The sequence below is a fragment of the Eimeria acervulina genome, genomic scaffold (genome assembly GCF_000499425.1).
Source record: "Eimeria acervulina Houghton genomic scaffold, Eah_scaff191, whole genome shotgun sequence".
NCBI lineage: Eukaryota > Apicomplexa > Conoidasida > Eucoccidiorida > Eimeriidae > Eimeria > Eimeria acervulina.
In genome coordinates, this window is record NW_013550084.1 from 1 (window position 1) to 22501 (window position 22501).

Sequence of the window (22501 nt, forward strand, 5' to 3'; positions counted from 1 at the left end):
CAGCAGGACTCTGCTGCTGCTGCTGCTGCTTCTGCTGCTGCTGCTGCTGCAGTCTCCTTCTCTGTTCTGCTACGCAGCACAACTCTGCATATCCATCGGCTAACTCCATCCCTGCTGCATATGTTTCAAATCGTTCTGCTAATGCAACCCCACACTTTGCTGCTGCTGCTGCTGTTGCTGCTGTTGCTGCTGTTGCTGCTGCAGCAGGAGCAGCAAGAGGAGACAGCAGCAACGGAGGGTGCAGCACATGAATTGGAGTTATTAAGTGCTTCTCAACAAACCGCTTAAATAAAAAAGCAGAGAGATGTTCTATCCCGACATAACAGCTTCGAGGCAGCTGCACACGCTGCTGCTGCTGCTGCTGCTGCTGCTGTTGCTGCTGCAGCAGCAGCTCAGTCTTCTTAAGGGCCTGCAAACAGCGGAAAGACAAACACACGAAGGACTGCAGCAGCAGCTAACCACACCATCCCTTCATTCTGCTGCTGCTGCTGCTGCTGCTGCTGCTCCCGATTCTGCTGCTGCTGCTGCTGCTGCTGCTGCTGCTGCTTACTTGTTCATGAGTGAGTTGCAGCAGGTTAATGTTTGTATATTTATCAATTAGATCAAAATATTCTGCTTCTTCAAACGGGTCGTTCAGATTAACTTTTATTAAACCCCCAGCTGCTTCTTCGTTTCGTAGCAGCAGCAGCCCCTCCCGGGTTAATCCTGCTGCTGCTGCTGCTGCTCCTGCTGCTGCTGCTGCTGCTGCTGCTGCTGCTGCTGCTCCTGTTGCTGCTGCTGAAGCTGGTGGTGCTGTTGCGCCAGCTCTCGCTGCTTGACCTGTTGCTGCTGTTGCTGCTGCTGTTTCTGCTGCTGAGGGAGCGTGACGGGCGACAGCAGCAGCAGCAGCAGCAATTAGCTGCTGCGCTAGCTGCCGCATTTCTGCTGCCGTTGTAAGAACACTATACACCTCAACAGAGGTAAATTCAACATTGTGCTTCCACGACAATCCTTCATTGCGGAAGCAGCGGCCTAATTCATATAGCTGCAGCAGCAGCAGCAGCAGCAGCAACAGCAGCAGCAGCAGCAGCAGGTGAGCAGCACCACAAAGAACAAGAGCCGCATTATATGATGCAGGAAGCGCAGCAGCAAATGCAATACTCGTGAATATACAAACAGAAAACTCAACGAAAGCAGCAGCAACAGCAGCAGCAATACAAACTGCAGCAGCTGCAACAGCAGCAGCAACAGCAGTACCAGCAGCAGCAAAAACTGCGCCAGCAGCAATAGCAGCAGCAGCAGCACTGAACTAAGCGGCAGCACCATCATAATCAGCAGCAGCAACACAAGCAGCAACAGCAACAGAAGCAGCAGCGGCAGCAGCAGCAACACGAGCAGCAGCAGCAACACAAGCAGCAGCAGCAACAGCACCAGCAGCATCAGCAGCAGCAGCAACAGCAGCAGCAGCAGCAGCAGCAGCAGGAGTCACCTTATCGGAGACACCTGAGACAATCAATTTCTTCAGATTTAACTCCGGCGCCTGCCGCAGCACAACTCGGGCCTTCGTCTGCAGCAGACACCCCACAACATCTGCTGCTGCTGCTGTTGCTGCTCCTGATGCTGCTGCTGCTGCTGCTGCTACTGTTGCTGCTGCAGCTTACTGCGTTAAGCCGAGAAGAGAAGAGCCGCGCTGTCTCCGAAGGAGGAAGAGGCGCAGCAGCGACCCCCCGTTGTTGTTGCTGTTGCTGCTGTTGCTGCTGCTGCAGCTGCTGCAACAGCTGCTGGTGCTGCTGCTGCTGCTGCTCCTGCGCGGGCAGCAGATAGGGCGTGTCTACAGAGAGATATCCCTTTGCACTTAAAAAACAGCGTATGCTTTCAATTGCTGCTGTTCTGCTCAGCAGCAGCCTTCGCTTCTCAGGTTGCTGCAGCAGCAAAGACACACTCGCTGCCCCGCTGCTCAGGCAATCCTGCTGCTGCTGCTGCTGCTGCTGCTGCTGCTGCTCGTCGCCGTCTTCCTCTGCATCCGACCAATCCTCCTCCACCCGTTGCTCGTGCTGCTGCAGCTGCTGCTGCTGCTGCTGCTGTGGTTCCTGTTGCTGCTGTTGTTGCTGTTGTTGTTGCTGCTGCTGCTGCTCTACAGCAGCGCGCTGCAGCTGCTCCTGCAGACTACCTAAATATTGCTGCAGCATTAGCAGTTGCGGCAGCCAGGGGTTGTTACGGCTGCCTTCGCGCTGCTGCTGCTGCAGCAGGAGCTGCTGCTGCTGCTGCTGCTGCTGCTGCAGCTGCTGCGCAGCAGCAAAGATAGCATGGGGTCCTTGTGCTGCAATGTACTGCAGCAGCAGCGAGCGAGTTGTAGAGAGTGCAGCAGCAGCAGGTGAGTGCTGCATGCTGCTGTAAGCATCAGCAGGAAGAAGTTGCTTCGCTAGCAGCAGCAGCAGCAGCCTGTGGGGCCCGCTGCGGTGTATCTGCTGCTGTGCCTTCAGAGATAAATCTAAACTTAATTCTCCTGTCTTCGTCTTCTTAATTAAACCCCTCACAAATACAACATCACCAACATCCAGCAGCGGCAGCAACTGCTGCGGCAGCAACTGCTGCTTCTGCTGCTGCTGCTGCTGCTGCTGTTGCTGTTCCTGCTGTTGCTGCGGATGCTGTTGCGGCTGACGTGACAGGTGCTCCTGCTGCTGATTTTGCTGCTGCTGCTGCCCAGCAGCCACTAAAGCTGTTGGGACCCCATCATCATCACCAGCAACAGCAGCAACAGCAGCAGCAGCAGCAGCAGCTTGAGAAGAGTAAGCACCGAAGTATAGCTGCAGTTTATTTTTGCTGCCGCAGGGAAGCGAAGAGAGCGATGATATATCGACAAATGAACCCCCATGTCGAATTGCAGATATACGCCCGCACACTGCTGCATGCTGCTGCTGCTGCTGCTGCTGCTGCTGCTGCTGATTTTGCTGCTGCTGCTGCTGCTGTTGCTGCTGGGGCGCGAGGGAATCTGCTGCTGCTGTTGCTGCTTCTCCTGGAAGCAAAGTGGCGTACTTTGTGTGCAACTCCGCGATGCTGCTGAGGCCTAGACCCTGCTGCTGCTGCTGCTGCTGCTGCTGCTGCTGCTGCTGCTGCGGTTGCTGCTGCTGCAGCTGCTGCAGCAGCTCTTCAGTTGTGGGGTTGGTGTTAATGCCTAAGACAGCCTGGAGCAAAATCCACTTCGAGAGACGACGCAGAAAATCTGCATCCCGTAACGACAAACTGCTGCTGCTGCTGTTGCTGCTGCTGCTGCTGCTGCTGTTGCTGCTGCTGTTGCTGCTGCTGCTGCTGTTGCTGCTGCTGCTGCTGCTGCAGCAGCTAGTTGGAGTGAGTCTGGCGGAGCCATAGCTCAGGATATTTTTTGAGTTGTGTCGATAAACTCTTCGAAGGCAACCGCGCTGCAGTTGCTGCTTCTGCTGCTGCTGCTGCTGCTGCTGCTGCAGCTGATGTTGCCAGCCTCCCGATGCTGCTGCACCGTTTCGTAGTAGGAATGCCCCACAAATGAGAGGTGAACTTCGAGCTGCTGCTCCTGCTGCTGCTGTTGCTGCTGTTGTTGCTGCTGCTGCTGTGCTGCTTGCCAGCACCCTGTCTTCGGTAGAGGGGCCTGCAGCACTTAGCAGCAGCAGCAGCAGCAGCAGCAGCAGCAGCAGCAAGGAGATGCGGTGTCTGTACACCCCATCCTGTTGCATGAGAACGCCTAGGCAGCAGCAGAATGCCTTCACACTGCTGCTGCTGCTGCTGCTGCTGCTGTTGTTTCTGCTGCTGCTGTTGTTGTTGTTTCTGCTGCTGCTGCTGCTGTTGTTGCTGTTGTTGTTGCTGCTGCTGCAGCAGCACACAAGGTAAGTGAAGTGTGTGAGTAGGCTCAGCTAGCGGCCAGTCGAGGGCAGACTGCAGCAGGCCCTAAACCCTAAACCCTAAACCCTAAACCCTAAACCGTAAACCCTAAAGCCCTTGATTCTTGTGCATAATGATGAAGCCCCTCGAGATAAAGAGAAGACAAAGCAAGTAAAATATTTAAAAGAAAAAACCAGACAGATGCTGCTGCTGCTCTGGGGGTCTCCTCCGCAGCCCCCTGCTCCTCGGCAGCAGCAGCGGCAGCAGCTGCTGCTGCAACAGCAGCAGCAGCAGCAGCAGCAGCACAGACAAAGAGAGCAGCAGATTTTCAGTCTTTTGCATTAAGTGAAGAGCCTATTGTTTTTCTGTTTCCCTGAAGGAGACAGCTTCATCTGCTGCTGCTACTCTAGACGCACGTCGCAGCAGCAGCAGCAGCAGCAGCAGCAGCAGCAGCAGCGGCGTTGCTGCTGCGGCCTCTTTCCCTGGGGATATAAGGGGGGTTCTTTTGTCTTTTGAAAGACAGTTGGAGGACTCACTGCATCAGCAGCTGCAGTTTACGTGTCTTAGCAGCAGCAGCAGCAGCAACAGCAGCAGCAGCAGCATCAGCAGCAACAGCAGCAGCAGCAAGATGGCAGCAGCACACGAAGACTTCTTCAATGGTAGAGGCAGCGAATTCGACATGGTGCAGCAGGAGGAATTCGTGCTGGAGAATGTAGAGGCGACTCAGGAGCAGCAGCAGCAGCCCGAGCAGCAGCAGCAGCAGCTGCTGCAGCAGGCTCTGCAGCAGGAGCTGCAGCACGAGCTGCAGCAGGAGCTGCAGCAGGAGCTAGACCAGCAGCAGCAGCAGCAGCAGCAGCAGGACAGTGATGTTTTTCTCAACAATGGTGTTGCGTTTCCTTCTGCAGACAGCCAAATGAGAAGCCCTAAGAGGGAAGACATGCAGCAGCAGCAGCAGCAGCAGCAGCAGCAGCAAGAATTTCCAAGTCTCTCCGGATCCCAGCCGACTGCTGCAGTTTATATGAGTGCGGAGGCCCTTGCGGAGCAGCAGCAGCAGCAGCAGCAGCAGGCACTGCTGCAGCAGCAGAAGCAGCAGCTGCTGCAGCAACTGCAGCAAGAGATTGATGAAAGGAGACGAGAAGATGAGGCATTGAGGCAGCAGCAGCAGCAAATAGCAGATGAAGAAATTAAACAATTTTATGAACAGAGAGAGAGACACCTAGAGAGACGCAAAGCACAACTCAGGTATTCTGCTGCTGCTGCTGCTGCTGTTGCTGCTGCTGCTTCTGCTGCTGCTTCTGTTGCTGCTTCTGCTGTTGCTGCTGCTGTTGTTGCTGCTTCTGATGCTGCTTCTGTTGCTGCTTCTGCTGCTGCTGTTTCTGGTGCTGTTCCTGCTGCTGTTGCTGGTATTGCTGCTGCTGCATTTTGCTGCTGCTGCATTTTTGCTGCTGCTGCTGCTGCTGCAAGGATAGCGCTAAGGAGTATTGTGTTTGTGAGTGTGCAGAGCGAAGGCAGCAGCAGAAGCAGAAAAAGACAAAGCCAGCTGCGGCAGCAGCTGGGCACGGGTGTTGTGGCTTGTCAACAGCAGCAGCAGCAGCAGCAGCAGCAGCAGCAAATCGAGCAGCAGCAGCAGCAGCAGCAGCACTGCAGCAAAAGATAAGGACCGTGCTGAGGTAGGAAGGATGGGGCGCCTGCTGCTGGAGCTTGCAGCCGAATCCCAGAAGGCCTAAGCAGCAGCAGCAGCAGCAGCAGCAGTAACAGCAGCAGCAGCAGCAGCAGCATTAGCAGCAGCAACTGCTGCATTGGTAACAGCAGTAACCGCTGCTAAAGCAGCAGCAACAGCTGCTGCAGTGATAACAACAGCAACAGCAACAGCAGCTGCTGCAATAAGTGCAGCAGCAATAGCATCTGCTGTAGTAAACAGAACAGCAACAACAGCAGCAGTAGCAGCAGCCGCGGCAGCAAATGCAGCAACAGCACTTGCTGCTGCTGCTGCTGCTGCTGCAGCAGCAGCAAGAGAGCTGTCTTTGTTTTTTTTCGGGTTTTAGTTTTGGTGTTTGTTTTTGCGTTTTGTTTGTCTGCTGGCTGCAGCAATAAAATAAATAAAGAGGATTTATATTAATAATAATTAATTAATAATAAATATAAATATTACTTAAACTATTCTTATTATTTATTAATTTATTATTAAATAGAAGCGAAACATAAACACATAAATTTATTATAAATAAAATTTATATTATTGTTCTGCTGCTAAACAAATACAGCAAAGCAGTAAATAAATAAATAAATAAATAAATAAATATATTAAATAAATAAATTAAATAAATTAAATAAATTAAATAGAGATAAAGAGAGAGAGAGAGAGAAGTCTTCTGTTTGTCTCTGCAGCATAAACTGCTGTTGTTGTTCTTGCTGCTGCTGCTGCTGCTGCTGCTGCTGCTGTTTCTGTCGCAGCAGCAGCAGCAGCAGCAGCACTTTCTGGTGGTCGCCAGCAGCAACAGTTTCTCCTGCTGCTGTGTTAACTTCGGCCACAGCAGCAGATGCAGCAGCAAATGCTGCTGCTCTAGCAGCAGCAGCAGCAGCAGCAGCAGCAGCAGCAGCAGCGTTTGCTGCATTGAATTGTCTGCTGTTTGAGTTTGGCTGAGTTTGTTGATTTACGTTGAATACAATTTGGACAAATAAATTATTATATTTATTTTGTTTATTATATATATTTTATTTATTATTTGTTGTATTATTTATTTATTTTAATCTTCGTCTAGCTGCGTTTGCTGCAGCATCTGCTGTATCCTATCGAACTCCTCTGTAGTTAAATCGGCATCATCATCATCTGCTGCTGCTGGAGCATTAGGAGCAGCAGCAGCAGCACCAGTTGCTGCTGCAGCTGTTTGAGTTTCTTCTGTAGCTGCTGCTTGCTTGCCTGCTTCTGCTTCTGCTGCTTCATCTTCTGCTGCTGCTGCTGCTGCAGTGTCTTCATGAAAGAAAGACTTATAGCCGAATGAAGCAAATGCTGCACCTTCTATTGAAGATGTATCCGTTATGTTCGGGTGTACACGCAGCAGCAAATCTTCTGCGTCTCCGCTGGGCGAAGGCCGAGCCTGAATCATATACACATAACAGCAACACATCTGCTGCTGCTGCTATTTGTGCTGCTGCTGCTGCTGCTGCTGCTGCTGTTATTTGTGCTGCTGCTGCTGTTGCTGTTTTGCTGCATTCACGAGAGGCGCAAGAGACGAGAGAAAGCAGCAAAACAAGTAGATGCGCGAAGTAAATAAATAAATAAATAAATAAATAACAAGAATAAATAATAAAGAGTTAATAAACAAAATAATAAAAATAATAAAAGAGACTCACTAAGATATATCTGTCTTTCTCAATCAGACGATTCAGAATTAGCTGCAGCTTCATCGACCACGCATTTAATTCTTCTGTGTCCTCCGGCTGCAGCACCTCCTCCAACCACCTGCAGCACATATACATTATCCGCTTACGTGCTGCTGCTGCTGCTGCTGCACGTGCTGCTGCTGCACGTGCGGATGCTGCTGCACGTGCTGCTGCTGCTGCACGTGCTGCTGCTGCACGTGCTGATACTGCGCGTGCTGCTGCTGCACGTGCGGATGCTGCTGCTGTTGCGCGTGCTGCTGTTGCTGCAGTTGATGCTGTTGTTGCTGTAACATATCAATAATATAAAATAATATAATAATATAATAATAATATAATAATAATATTTTAATATTCTTCTCACCATTCGATGACAACTCTAGAAGATACACCTTGAAAAGGAGCAGAGCAATCGGCTTCGGCCTCCGCTTGTTTAATATAATCTATAAGCTGAGAAGCAATAAGTTTATAATCTGCATGCGATATACGCACTTCAGCAGCAGCACCACCTGCTGCTGCTGCTTCTGCTGCTTCTGCTGCTTCTGCTGCTGCTGCTGCCGCCTCTCCAGCATCCTTCCCATCTGCTGCTGCTGCTGCAGATAGCTGAATGTCTTCAGTGTGTAATATACGATGCAGTGAACTCCTGATATCAAACAACAGCAGCAGCAGCAGCAGCAGCAGCAAGAGCAGCAGCAGCACATAAAAGAGCAGCAGCAAAACCTCTTCTGATGTTCGAGTGTACAGACATCTCAAGGGGCCCTTCTGCCGACACGGACTAGGGTTTAGGGTTTAGGGTTTAGGGTTTACTAACCTGAATATTTCTACGGCTTCTTGCGCGTGCTGCTCCAGAACGAAGTCGCTGAAGTGCAGCCTTGCGACAGCCTCTGTGACGGCAACAAACCCTAAACCCTAAACCCTAAACCCTAAACCCTCAACCCTTTAGGATTATAGGGTTTAACGTGAAGAGAAAAGGAGTACTTGGAAGACGCAGAAGAGGCGCTAACTGTCTAACTGCATGATGTGGGGTGTATAACGAGGGTTTAGGGTTTAGGGTTTAGGCATACCCGAAAGACGCAGCAGCGATTCTAACTGTCTAACTGTTATACGCATGTTGTGCTGAGCCCCCGGCTGTGAATCCAACAGACGAAGTGCTACGTACGCCTCCACCAAGCGGCGCTTCGCTTCGTCTGTACACCCCACAAACCCTAAACCCTAAACCCTAAACCCTAGACTAGTCCCAGACGCGCCGCGTCTGTACACCCCACAAACCCTAAATCCTAAACCCTAAACCCTAAACCCTAGTCAAGTCGCAAACTCGCTTCGTCTGTACACCCCACAAACTCTAAACCCTAAACCCTAACCTTCTCACGCTCAAAACTTTACACCCAGCTTCAAACCCTAAACCCTACACCCTAAACCCCAGTGTTAAAGCAGCAGCAGCAAGAAGACACAGCAACGAGAAATGCAGCCAAGAGAAATTGCTTCAGGCGCCTCCTCAGCCCCACTTTAGGGTTTAGGGCTTAGGGTTTAGGGTTTAGGGTTTACCAGTCATGATTGGCTTTAGTTTCTGTGCACATTCAACATAAAGGCGGAGTTCGTCTTGCGTCAGGCAATCTGCAGCAATTGCTGCTGTTGCTGTTGCTGCTGCGTCTTCAGGGCTCATGTGATAAGAAGCCTAAACCCATACACACAAACGGGGTGTATAGGCACCTCATGAGGTGTATAGGCACCTGCTGAGGTGTACAGGCACGTTGGAGTGCCTCAGGTGTACAGGCAGCTCCTGAGGTGTATATGCAAGCAGTTGCTGTTGTGGTAGTTGGATGTGAATTTGTTTGCAGGCATCGATGTGTGTGCGCAGGGCGAATGATGAGTCGGAAGCGACTTTAGGGTTTAGGGTTTAGGGTTTCGTACGAGGTGATCAAATATGGCGCTGTCTCTGGCTTCATCTGCTTCGTCAATCAGAGTAAATAATAAATCAAAACGAGATAAAAGAGGAGGCGGGATCTGTACATTTGCAGCAAAACTTTTGCTGCGGTCGTACCGCCCAAAGCGAGGGTTGCAGGCAGCCAGCACACTCGCTCGCGCGTTCAAAGTTGCCTGCCCCACACACGATCCCACACGATCCCACACGATCCCATACAACCCCACACGACCCCATACAACCCCACACGATCCCAACGCGATCCCACACGATTCCAACACGATCCACGATCCCAACGACACATATGATCCCAAAACGGTCCAACACATCCCCATACGATCCCCGATGATCGCATACGATCCCAAGCATATCCGCTATGGTTTTATGCCACCCCAGCACAACCCCACACGATCCCAACACGATCCTGCTTTGGCTCAAATGAATCAAGACGAAACGCGCAGGACATCGAAAGCAGCAGCAGCAACAACAGCAGCAACAACAGCAGCAACAGCAGCAGCAACAACAGCAGCAACAGCAGCAGCAACAGTGGGAATAGGCTTAGAGTTGTATGAGAGTGTGTTGCGGCAATTTAGGGCGGCGGGGCTGAGGTGTACAGACACCTAAACTTCATCGCTGCATCTGTACCGTCCACAAACCCCAAACCCCAAACCCTAAACCCTAAACCCTAAACCCTGAGGTGTACAGACACCTGAATTCCGGCCTTTGCTATTGAAATGGTTTGCTGCTCCATCGCCTCATGAATTGCGACTCTGTCTTTTTCGTCCATTTTATCAAACTCGTCGATGCAGCAGATTCCTGTTCACCCAATAATAAACCCTAAACCCTAAACCCTAAACCCTAAACCCTAAACCTCAAACCCTCAATGCTGATGCAGCTGCTCTGGGGTTTAGGGTTTACGTACCTTGGTCAGCATACATCAGGGCTCCTGCCTCCAATACGTAGTCACCTTGGTCCGGATCTCTGCAAACACCCAAACCCTAAACCCTAAACCATAAACCCTAAACCCTAAACCCTAAACCCTAAACTCAGAGTGCTGCGCTTTGGGCGTTCAGGACCATGCAGATTTGACGGTACGGAGCACGTGTGTTTGCATTGTGAGGGTTTAGGGTTTAGACTTTAGAGTTAGTGTTTAGGGTTATTATTAGGGTTTAGGGTTTATACTAAACAACAGGAGCAGTAAGCCCTAAATCAGTAGACCCTAAACTAGGGTTTATTAGTGATAATGAGGGTTTAGGGTTTAGGGTTTAGACGGAGCGAGATACGGAGAACCCGCTAGAACAGCCAGGCCGCCCTGATCTATGAGAAGGGTTTATTAGGGTTTATTAGGGTTTATTAGGGTTTATTAGGGTTTATTAGGGTTTATACCGAACAACTGCAGCAGTAAGCCCTGCAGCAGTAGAGCCTTTGCCGGATGTAAAGACAGCCCGAGGCGAAAACTCTTCAACCCAAATTAACAGCTGACTTTTCGCTGTTGAGGGGTCGCCGACGATGCACATGTTGATGTCGCCTCTGAATATAAATTTAACATTATTTATTTGTTTATTTGTTTATTTGTTTAATTTATTTGTTTGTTTATTTGTTTATTTATTTAAGTTTTTCTGTTTGTTTGTTTGTTTATTAAAAGGGACAGAGCAATAATCATTTTCTGCATTTGTTTGTTTGTATTAGAGGAGATGAAGAGGCAAATATAATATATATATATATTATATACATATATATATTATGTATATAATATATATTATATATATTATATATATTATATATATTATATATAAAGGGATTAAAATAATAAACAGGCAGAGAAGAAGCAGCAGCAGATTATATAAAATAACAAATAAACAAATTGCTGCTGCTGTGCTGCACTAATAGCAGCAAAAGCAGCAGAAAACAAACCTCAAACAATTAAGACTTATGGATTAGGGTTTATCGAACCCCAACACCCCCTCCTAAACCCTAAACCCTAAACCCTAAACCCTAGGGCTTGCCTGAGTCTGGAGCTGCCTGTCTCTTTTGTTACTCCGCCTGTTATCGTAAGCAGCAAACCTTTCTTTATATCTTCATGGCCCCACACCTGCGCATACACCCCAGCTTACCCTCAACCCCTTAAACCCTAAACCATTCAAACTCCTGCTGCTGCTGCTGCTGCTGTGCTGCTGCAGCAGCTGCTGCACCTTCTGCAAATCCCTACAATGGAGCCAGCCCCCGCAGCAGCAGCAGCAGCAGCAACACGTCAGCAGCAGCACCCACAGCAACACCCGCAGCAACACCTGCAGCAGCAGCAGCACCCGCACAGGCACCCGCAGCAGCAGCAGCAGCAGCAGCAGCAGCAGCAGGTGTGAGTAGTTTACTCTGGGTGCGACGCTTCGAACAAGGTAAGAGAGACAGTCTTTTTTAGCTGCGACTTCTCCGATCCATTCGAAGGCCCCTCTACTTAAAAAGTCACTGGCTTGAAATACCTGCAATATACAAACACAGCAATAGGGTTTATTGATAGGATGTTTATAAGGGTTTATTAGGGTTTATAAGGGTTTATAGATGTTTATAGATGTTTATAAGGGTTTAGTAGGGTTTATAAGGGTTTATTAGGGTTTATTAGTGCTTATAAGTGCGCATAAGGGTTAATTAGTGTTTTGATTAGGGTTTGATTAGGGTTTAATTAGTGTTTTGATTAGGGTTTTAATTAGGGTTTTGATTAGGGTTTGATTAGGGTTTAAATTAGGGTTTTGATTAGGGTTTAATTAGGGTTTTGATTAGGGTTTAATTAGGGTTTAGATTAGGGTTTAGATTGATAATTATACTTCTCTTGAGTCTGGCAGCATAAGCTCTGGCTGCGTAGAAGCAACTGTTTGAATTTGCGTCGCGAGCAAACAAAGTTTAAAATGAAGCTCCGATACACCTAAACTTTTTACGCCTTTTACTCCGCTGTCCGCCCAAAAGGATTCATTTCGCCGCTGAGCTTGACGCGATACAGACCTATACACAGTTTTTATTCGTTTATATATATTATTTTATATTATATTATATTATATTATATTATATTATATTACATATATATATATAGATCTATATATATTTTATATTATATATTGTATATTGTATATGCATATATATATATATATATGTATATGTTTTCATATATATATCTATACATATATTGATATATATATAAACAGATATATACATGTATGTAAATAAGTGCATAAATACACATATAAATATATATACATTTCTATATATACATATATATAGATATGTAGACAGATACAGAAATACAGCTATATATATATAGCTAAGCAAATAAATAGAAGTACGTAAAGAGAGTAAATCAACTTAAACGAATAAAACAGCAGAAAATGAATTGAAGAGAAGAAGCAAAGCAAAATGTTGGCAGCAGCAGCAGCAGCAGAAGCAGTAGCAGCAGCAGCAGCAGCAGATGCAGCAGCAGCAGTATCAGATGCAGCAGCAGCAGCAGTAGAGAAATAAAGAGACGGCACCACCAACCCCACACCATGACTCCCTAACTGCCACTCCTCCCCTCCTTAGGGTTTAGGGTTTAGGGTTTAGGGTTTAGGGTTTAGGGTTTACTTTGGCATTTCTCCGGGTTTAAGTAGAGCCGGTACGTCGGGCACTGCTATCAAAGCCCCCGTCACCAACACCATATCGCCAGCATAGACAGAATCTACTAATGAATGTCTGCAGCAGCAGCAGCAGCAACAGCAGCAGCAGATGCAGCAGATGAAGTAGCGGCAGCAGCAGCAGCAGTAGATGCAGCCGATCAAGCAGCAGATGCAGATGCAGCAGTAGATGCAGCAGGTGCAGCATAATAATAATAAACAATAATAAAATAATACTCATAATAAAATATACAATAAATAAATATTATTATAATTAAAATATTTAACAAGCAATAATATAAAATTAAATTTAATAACTGCTGCTACAAATAATAAGAATAAAATAATAAAACAAGCAGAAGTAGATCTAAGAAGCCAACAAAAAAGCGATCACATTACAAATGCAAATAAAACAAACAATAGAAATAAAGATAATAAGAATAAGAATAATAATAATAATAAAGATAAATATATAATAGTTACCTAGCTATAACATCAATAGATCGAGGGACTGCTGCAGCATTTGCTGCTGCTGCATTTTCTTGAATTCGGATTTTCTGCCAGTCGCCAAATTTTGAAATTTCAGAAATTAATTTAAAATTTCGAGTGTTGTTGCAGTCAGGTGCTGAGCACTTCACCGGCTGCATGCACAAATATATAAATATATATTAATATATATTAATATATATTAATATATATTAATATATATTAATATATTAATTAATTAATTAATTAATTAATTAATTAATTAATTAATTAATTGGATAGTGCATAATAAGAAATGGATAGGAAATTGTTTTAGGTTCTCGTTAATAATTAATAATTATTAATAATACTAATAAAATATATGTCGCAGACAAAACTCATCGTAGACAAAAAGAAATAATAATAAACCCTCATCTAAACCCTAATAAACCCTCATCTAAACCCTAATAAACCCTCATCTAAACCCTAATAAACCCTCATAAACCCTCATAAACCCTACTAATAAACCCTCATAAACCCTAATAAATCCTCATCTGAACCCCAATAAACCCTCCTAATAAACCCTAGTAAACCCTAATAAACCCTAATAAACCCTCATAAACCCTAATAAACCCTCATAAACCCTAATAAGCCATTACTAAACCCCGTGCGAAGCGCAGGCGTATATTGTAAAGAAAGAGTGCTTACTTGAGTGTACTTGAAGGCCTGCGCAACAGAATTCTCTTTGCGGCCGCAGTCTTCACAAAGAAATGCAGCAGTTAGTAACTCAGGACGAACGTCAGACGTACGTGTTACTAAACCCCCAACGCAAATTAATGCGCCTAGTTGACTGCAGCGGATGCTGCTAATGCTGCATGCAAAAATATATATAAATATATATAATATGTATAATATATATCATATTATATAATATGTCTTTATTTTATCTTCAAAACAATGTGCTAAACCCTAAGCACTTGCAATCAACAATTTTATTATACTCCTTTTCATTAAACCCTTTTATTTAACCCTTTTATTAAACCCTAAACCCTAAACCCTAAACCCTAAACCACCAAGGAAGCAATAAAACCCTTAAAAGACAGACTCGTATACATAGCGAGGCGTATCTTGAAGCTGCAGATACACCGGAGAAGTGCTGCAAGAAAGACGCTGAGCCACTTCATCAGCAACCTGCTGCACTCGCTCCTGCAGCAGCGGCTGAATCCTGCACGCCAAACCCTAAACCCTAAACCCTAAACCCTAAACCCTAAACCCTTGACTTTGTCTACTAGCTTGGACTGGAAATATTAACGGTTGTTACGAGTGGGTGTCTCTCTCTAAGGAAGCCGAACTAGCGACCTCGGGGTTTCGTGCCTAGGGTTTAGGGTTTAGGGTTTAGGGTTTACCTGACGTAGTTTTTTCTGATGTGGCGAGCGAGCTTCAAACCTGCATCTTCTACAGGTGCTGCTTCTGGAGCCCAACTCTCTAAATTATTTAAATTAATAAATAAACTGCTGCCGCTGCGGGGGCGGCGAAGCAGCAGAGCCACGCGACGCAAGTAGTACCCATCTGTACGTACACCCCAACAAACCCTAAACCCTAAACCCTAAACCCTAAACCCTAGACAATTGACAGTAAGCAATCAACCATTAAACATAAAGACCCACATAAACATAAATCCGCTAATATAAACCCTAAACGCGAAACCATATAAAATCGGCACTTAACACTAAACCCTAAACCCTAAACCCTAAACTCTAAACCCTAAACAGCAGAAACAAGCAAACCCTAGACAATAGATAGCAAACACTCACCAACAAGCAACAGGTAACAAATCCTAAACCCTAAACCCTAGACCCGACCGAGTCGCCCCAGCTAGAAACCACCTGTAAGCCCTAAACCCTAAACCCTAAACCCTAAACCCTAAACCCTTTTACCTGCTATATCTGGGGGCAAGCCTTCTTCGCCTTCTGGCTGTTCAGGGTCTTCTTCTGGGGTGTCTGGGCCCTTGTAAACCCTTAAGAAGTGCGCGAAAAAGACAGCGAAGTTCGTATCCTGTACACCCCAAACCCTAAACCCTAAACCCTAAACCCTAAACCCTAAGTCCTGGAAGCTGTAGAAACCCTTCATTTCGCACTTGCTTGTGCCTTGTTTCTCGCAGCAGCGTTTCAGCGTGTTGAAGGCTGCTTAAACGGTGGTTTAGGGTTAAGGGTTAGGGTTTAGGGTTTAGGGTTTAGGGTTTAGGGTTTGTTATAACCTGAACAGTGGCTGGGTCTTCTCTTCCTGTCGCATTATTATTTGCAGTTGAAGCAAAAGCTGAGGGCCCCGCCATCGATTGCTGGGGGCCCCCAGGGGCCTCCGGGGTAGCGAAGGGGCCCCTTAACCCCTCAGAAACACCAGCAGGAACAGACATTGCACTTGCTGCTGCTGCTGCTGCTGCTGCTGCTGCTGGGGCTGGGGGTGTAGGGTGTGTGTGTGTTGCTGCTGTCGTTCGTGCGGAGACTTCCGCTGCTGTTGTTGCAGCTCCTGCTGCAGCTGAAGCTGCTATTGATGCTGATGCTGCTGCTGCTGCTGGTGCCGCCGGGGCTTCTGGATTCGCTGTTCTGCTGCTGCTGCTGCTGTTGCTGCTGCTGCTGCTGTTGTTGTTGTTGTAGGCAAAGCCGCAAGCAAAGTCTTCCGCAGCAAAGACAGAAGGCTGTGAGAAGGTGCCGGCGGTTTAGGGTTTAGGGTTTAGTGTTTAGGGTTTAGCGTTTGCAGTCGCGGGCGGATCCCCACGAGGGTTTAGGGTTTGTGTGTTTGTCTACAAAAAAAACAAACACAAAAAGATTGTTAAGTCTATAAAAAGAAGAGAAGGCAGTAAATTCATGCAAACAAAACCGTTACAAAGCCCTAAACCCTAAACCCTAAACCCTAAACCGCCACCCCGGTGCGGTGGTGGTTGCTACAGGGTGGGAACACCCCCCGACGAATTAGGGTTTAGGGTTTAGGGTTTAGGGTTTAATCCTTCCTAGACTACCAGAAACTTCTCCAATAGATATATAACACAAAGAAATTACATTTGCAAAATTGGTTTCAAGAGTTCATTCTAGTGTTTAGGGTTTAGGGTTTAGGGTTTAGGGTTTAGGGTTTGGGGTATGTATAGGGGCTAGGGTTTGGGGTTTAGGGTTTGGCGGCGCGTATAGAGACCCGCATGCTTTTTAAAGTCTATATTTTTAATGATATTTAAATATTGTAGATATATTTTTTTTAATTTTAGATTAAATAATTAATTTTATTCTGAAGGCAGTTTGCTGCTGCCTTCTATTTGCGGTGTCTGTACACCGCAGATGGCCGCATTTCCTCGTTTTGTTCAGTAGAGATATTTTTAATGCATTTTTACCGATAATTTTTCATTCTTTTTAATTATTTAAATCAATTAATTGCATTTGTCAGAGGAAGCCTCAGTCTTTCTATTTCTTTTTTTTACACTTGCCCTACCCCTTTCTTTTGTTGTACCGATAATAACAAAAACAACAAAATTGTATATTTTTCTGTTGCTGCATGCATAAATGCATGCTATTAGCAGCATATTTCTTCTCAATATTTTGTTAGAGAGACGGGGTTAGATGTTTACCTTAGCTGCTCAACTTCAAACCCTTTGAAGATTCGTAAGGGATGCAGCTTCTATAGGGCTCTGCTGCAGCAACCAACTGGTGTTTGCATAAAGACTTTCCCGTGTAGTTTTCAAGTGCATGCAGTGCATGCAGCAACAGCAGCAGAAGCAGCAGCAGCAGCGGCTGCTGCTGCTGCTTCTGCTGCTGTTGCTGCTGCAAGGTAGCGCCAGTAGAGAGCAATGCAGACGTAGAGTTTGCTGCTGTTTAATAATCATAAACAAGCACTTTATGCTGTGTAAATGCAGAAAGAAAGAAGAGGGAATAACATCCACATTGAGATACACTCTAAACAAAACCCTAAACCTCGCTGATAGAAGTTCAGGTGTCTGCCGTCCTTTAGATGATATTTAACGCGTTTTTTCGGGTTTTGTTTGTCGCAGTTTGAATCTCTTCTTATTTAATTCAATTAATATAAAAACAGCGAAAGAGACCCCACGTCTAGCATACTCTATCCAGAAGGCACCCTGAATATAAGTTGCAGAAGTACAGCAGTTATACAAAAGAATATTGAAAACACCAGAAGACGGGGTGGTTCTATTTGCATAAGAACTTGCCTTCTAGCATCTATTTAGGGTTTAGGGTTTAGGGTTTAGGATTTAGGGTTTAGGGTTTAGGGTTTAGGGTTTAGGGTGGGTGCTTCCCCCACGCCGCCTCTTCTCCTCTCCCCCTCCCCCAGGCCCTTCTGCAGTAGCGGGTTAATTGTTAATTTAAATGAAATCAGTTTTTAAGTCTTTTCTCTCGATTGCAGCGCAGTGATAAACCCCCTTTTGTAATTAATATATCTGCTTCCTCTCTGACAAAGAGACTATGTAAACGAGGGGTTTTAGGCACTGAAAACCCCTCCTAACTACTCCTTATTAACGGGCATATCCTGAAAATGTAATAAATAAAAAAGAAAGGTCGTCAGAACACCTAAACTTCAGCTTTCTTCTTCAGCAAATGCAACAGTTCAGGTGTATCGGCACTGTCCGATAGAGCCAGTAGAGCATCGCCCGCTTACATGCAGAGCGGGTCTTTTTTCTTACACTTTTTGCAGTCGTAATCATTTAAACTTAGTTTTTTATTTAAAAAACAATGTATATAAATATTAATGGCGTTGCGGATCTTTCGCGTATAAACAGGGAGTGTTCTGCAGTCTGCGATCGTGGGTTGAAGGGCAGCAGCGAAAACCGACGAGAAATTGAATAAATTGTTGCAATTTCAGCGAAATATTCACAAAATGGTAATAATTAATTATTCACATAATTATATTTATAATAATTATTTTCTTAATGAAAAATACGCGCAGATAACTTCGGAGTGTAGTGAGTGTTTGGAGAACAGCTTCGAGTGAAACCTGTAGCGGGCTGCCGAATGGCTGGGGCTTCGTTTTTTTCGCGTTTGCTCGCCGGTTTAGGAAATACTTTGTGGGGAGCAGAAGAACGAAATAGCAAAATAAAAGCACCAATAGATAGAACGCATTTTAGTTAGTGTTTTTAATCTAAAGATTTGTCTTTAAACATTTATTTTGCAGGATAATCGCAGCGCTTTCCCTTCTTGGCTTAACACCGTTAGTCAAGATTCTCTGAATCCACGCAGTTGTGTTTGCAGATGCCTCATGCATAATGTTTTTTCTTTGGGTTTTCTTCTTTTAAATGGTATTTCTTTTTCTTTCTTACGTTTTTTTTTGCTTTGTGCCGCCGCAGCTACTGTAGGAGCTATTCCTAGGATTCTGTGCGCGCCCCCAACGCGCCCGCGGAATCTGTCTATTTCTTTAAGGAGTTGCGGAAACCTGCATTAATTTGTAGGATTTCTGCATTTTATAAGGTGTTGTGTTATTATTAACACTTTAAAACGTTTTTTTATTGAAAAGGAAGGGCCACCCATGCGCCGCTTTCCTCCTTACCTGCTGTATTGCAAGACGGACGTCTTACGAAAAAGCAGTCGAAAGGTTTCCGAAATCCGCGTATTTCTTTTTTTTGCTTCTTTTGCATTATTTATTTTCATTTGGATTCCTTGCAATTGCCATGTGTGGCTGAGATATGCACGGAGCTCTCTTTCTTCTGCATATTCATCGTCAGAAACTCTGCTACCATCTTCTTTCTTATCAGTTCTTCTTGCATGTATGCCTCTGAGTATTTTTCTGATTTCTTTCGCTCTAGCCTCTGCATTTGCACTTAACTTTTAACTTCACGCTTCCGTAGGGGCCTGTTGGCCTGAAAATGCTGTCAGGGGCTCTTGGTGATACTTCTTCCCCTGCACACAGCAGTGCAGGTGTGTGGAGCGCCGTCCATACAGAAGCTCCTTCTACGCCAAATAAGCAGCTGCAGCATCATCCGCAGCAGCAGCAGCATCATCAGAAGCACCAAGAGCAGCAGCAGCCGCAGATTCCTATCGGGGATCCTCAAGAGCAGTATGGGGAGCAGCAGCAGCATTTTGCGGGAAATGAGGGGCAGGCGTTGCATGCAAGAGACGCACAGCGGCGCCTCCTTAGGAAAAGAAACGCCTGGGCCTCTGCTTTTAGCCTTTTTCTCGCTCTTCTTCTACTCAGTCAGGTAGCGGGTTTGCGACAGCAGCTGCTGCAACCATCAGCTCCTCCTGTTGGTGAAGACGTAAAACATGCTTTACCTGACCCAGAGAACCCTTCAGCGGAAGCAGCAGCAGCAGGTGAAGAGGGGCCCGGACGGGAAGAGGAGTTGCAGCAGGAAGCTGAACTCGAGCAGCAGGAGGAAGAGGAGCAGCAGCAGCAGCAGCAGCAGCAGCAGGATTTTGATTTACCCGCCGTTGGATCTGAAGAAGAAAGACTTTCACCTGAAGTCTTAGAGGGAAAAGCCTTTTTAGCACGTGCTCTATCAGAGCTGGAGTTAGTTCGTGCTGCAGAGCAGTGGCTACCTGCTGCATCTCGTGAAGCAGAGAAAGCTGTTAGACATCTTGCTGCTTTTTTGTCTGGGGGTGAGGATTACAATATTGTAGGGAAGACGCTCCCACTGGAGTCGCTGAAACCCTTCAGAAGCAGCAGGAGCAGCAGCAGCAACATCTCTGGAGATGCAGCAGGTGCTGCAAGATATTTTACTGTTACTCGCTTCCTAGGCGAATGGAATTCATCGATTGTTTTAGAAGTGCGCGATCAGCCTTCAAATCAGCTGCTGGCTGTCGTTATCCCCTTCGCATCCATAGACCCACCGAGCAAGAACAGCAGCAGCAGCAGCAGCAAGAAGGGGGCGAAGGAGGATGCGAATGCTGCTGCTGATGAGTTAGCAGACCTTGTGGAGGAGTTTAATGCAATAGAAACAAGAGGTATTGAAGCAGCTTTAGGGGATATGCCTGCTGCAGCAGCAGCAGACTTGAAAGGGTGGGCTGTACCGCTAGCCACCGGGTGTATACAGGGGTTAGAGAGAGGTTTGTTTGCTTCGGGTGTATATATATCAGGAAAAGTGCAAATAACAGAAAGATATCATGGAGACTTAGAAGAATTAATAGCGAGCAGCATAGATATCCCATTATCAGCAAAGATATATTGTGCGCAGCGGCTGCTGCTGCAGGTGCTGCACTTGCAGCAGCAAGGAGTAACGCATAACGATTTAAAGCTGAGTAGCTGTTATGTAAGAGCAGACGGTTCATTTCTTCTAGGAGATTTTACTTCAAGCAGCGTAGATAAAGCTACATTAAAATATCTTGCTGGGATTACCCCTGCATACGGCGAACCTGAGTTTCTGAATGAGATATATCAAGAGATGGAGAAGGCAACAGTAGTAGCAGCAGGAAGAGGAGCAGCAGCAGAAGGATTAGCAACAGCAACAGCAACAACAATAACAACAGAAAGAAGTAAAAGAAATAGAGGGACAGGAAAAGTTTCTGCGGATTTAAAGTGCGATATTTGGAGTGTCGGGGTTTTAATATATGAATTGTTTACAGAGCAGCTTCCTTATGATATTTCTCAAGGGGTTGCTACCCCTGAACAAATGGAACCTGTTGTACAAAATCTTATTAATGAAAACCCTTCTTCTAAATCTATTCTAATTGAATTAAATAAAGCACATGTACCCAAGAGGTGGGCAGAGCTCCTCGAACAAATGCTGCAAGTTCGCAGAAAAAACAGAATAGATGCTGCAAATATTGCTAAACATTTCTCTGATCTCTTCGAAGGATAAATATAAACACAGATATATTATATTATATTATATTATATATTTTTTTTTATATTATTGTACAGTATATTATAATATGCTATAATATATTGTACTGTAATATCATATAATGCGGCTATAATATAATGTAATATAATATATTTTGAAGATGGATGACGAAGACAAATGATAAATTATCTTATTCAAGAAAAACAAAGAAAAAGGAGATGGGAATAAACGAAGAAATAAATACAAAGACAACGCACAGCCCGCACTGATATATACAAAGACAGAGATATCGATATCTATGTATACATATATATATATATGCATATATATATATATATATATAGATGCATATATATATATATTATGCATATATATATATATAGATGCATATATATATATAGATGCATATATATATTTGTATGTAGATATATATATATATATATATTGTATACGCAGATGTATATATATATATATATATATATAAAACATAGATCATATATATGATATACATAGATGGAGATAAACAAACAAACGAACAAACAAACAAAAGCACAGAGGAGAAGCACGTTAAAAGGTAGATAAATAAATTAATTAGAAAAAGAAATAAATTTATTAGAAAAAACAGAGGGAGTGAAATAATTAAAAAAAACAAAGAGAAATAAATAAATAAATAAATTAAAACAAAAACAAAAAGAGAGGGATATAAATTAATTAAAAAATAAAATAAAGAAAAGAAGAAAAGATTTTAATTTAATAATTAGACAAACGGCGAAAGAGACAAACAAATGCAGAGACAAATGCAAATAGAGGGAGAGACAGATATGAAGAAACGAACAAACGAGCAGACAAATTAAATAAATAAATTAAATAAATTAAATAAATAAATAATAGCAGAACAACTACAGTAATGTGCATTGTCCAAATAGAGAGTCTAATATGATTAATGCAGCAAACAAATTACTTATATATGTTTGTATAGAGTTTTTAATAAGTATTCGGCTTTGTTTGTTTGTTTGTTTATTTATTTATTTGTTTGTTTGTTTTGTTTGTTTGTTTGTTCGTTTGTTTGTTTGTTTGTTTATAGTATCTGTACAGCAGAAGCATATGAAGGGCTTCTGATTGAATAAATATATTATACAATATATATATATATATATATATATTATATATATGTTATTTCTTATATATGCTTTTCTTCGTTTATGCAGTTTGTTTGCTTCTACATTAAAAACAAATATTTAGTGTAGCTGCTTCACCTTCTTTTTCTCTTTCAATTGTTCTTCTTCAATGCAGCTTCTGGATTTATACTATATTTAATAATATATTTCAAAGTACAAAACTAATTATATAATATAGTAGCTTATGTATATATATACATATATATATTATATAATTATTATTATATTTATTATATTTAAAACTCATAGAAACAAAAACCGCGTGTGAAACACAGCCACAGCTGTTGCTTTTGGTGCAGCAGCAACAAAAGCAGCAGCA

At 44.6% G+C, this 22501-nt stretch overlaps 5 protein-coding genes across 5 annotated transcripts; 2 read left to right on the plus strand and 3 right to left on the minus strand.

The window, feature by feature from the left end:
• EAH_00024340 (lysyl-tRNA synthetase, putative) lies at nucleotides 1-3689 on the minus strand (the record flags this gene model as incomplete). Its single annotated transcript, XM_013396762.1, has 3 exons — nucleotides 1-409; nucleotides 551-1024; nucleotides 1641-3689. Coding segments are annotated over 3 exons (2932 nt in total), but the record flags the coding sequence as incomplete, so codon positions are not given.
• Nucleotides 3690-3967: 278 nt separating this feature from the next.
• On the plus strand, nucleotides 3968-5561 carry EAH_00024350 (hypothetical protein, conserved; the record flags this gene model as incomplete). The annotated part of the gene is made up of 3 exons (XM_013396763.1): nucleotides 3968-4005; nucleotides 4354-5076; nucleotides 5336-5561. 3 exons carry the CDS (start codon nucleotides 3968-3970, stop codon nucleotides 5559-5561), a joined length of 987 nt encoding a protein of 328 aa, XP_013252217.1.
• A 1020-nt stretch (nucleotides 5562-6581) lies between these two features.
• Nucleotides 6582-10653, minus strand: EAH_00024360 (DNA replication licensing factor, putative; the record flags this gene model as incomplete). Its single annotated transcript, XM_013396764.1, has 10 exons — nucleotides 6582-6932; nucleotides 7189-7297; nucleotides 7580-7858; nucleotides 8027-8099; nucleotides 8280-8402; nucleotides 8761-8890; nucleotides 9127-9312; nucleotides 9846-9952; nucleotides 10059-10117; nucleotides 10523-10653. The coding sequence occupies 10 exons, from the start codon at nucleotides 10651-10653 to the stop codon at nucleotides 6582-6584; spliced, it is 1548 nt and encodes a 515-aa protein (XP_013252218.1).
• Nucleotides 10654-14328: 3675 nt separating this feature from the next.
• Nucleotides 14329-15649, minus strand: EAH_00024370 (hypothetical protein, conserved; the record flags this gene model as incomplete). Its single annotated transcript, XM_013396765.1, has 4 exons — nucleotides 14329-14461; nucleotides 14643-14805; nucleotides 15174-15291; nucleotides 15494-15649. 4 exons carry the CDS (start codon nucleotides 15647-15649, stop codon nucleotides 14329-14331), a joined length of 570 nt encoding a protein of 189 aa, XP_013252219.1.
• A 3441-nt stretch (nucleotides 15650-19090) lies between these two features.
• Nucleotides 19091-21019, plus strand: EAH_00024380 (hypothetical protein, conserved; the record flags this gene model as incomplete). The annotated part of the gene is made up of 1 exon (XM_013396766.1): nucleotides 19091-21019. One exon carries the CDS (start codon nucleotides 19091-19093, stop codon nucleotides 21017-21019), a length of 1929 nt encoding a protein of 642 aa, XP_013252220.1.
• Between the last annotated feature and the right edge of the window lie 1482 nt (nucleotides 21020-22501).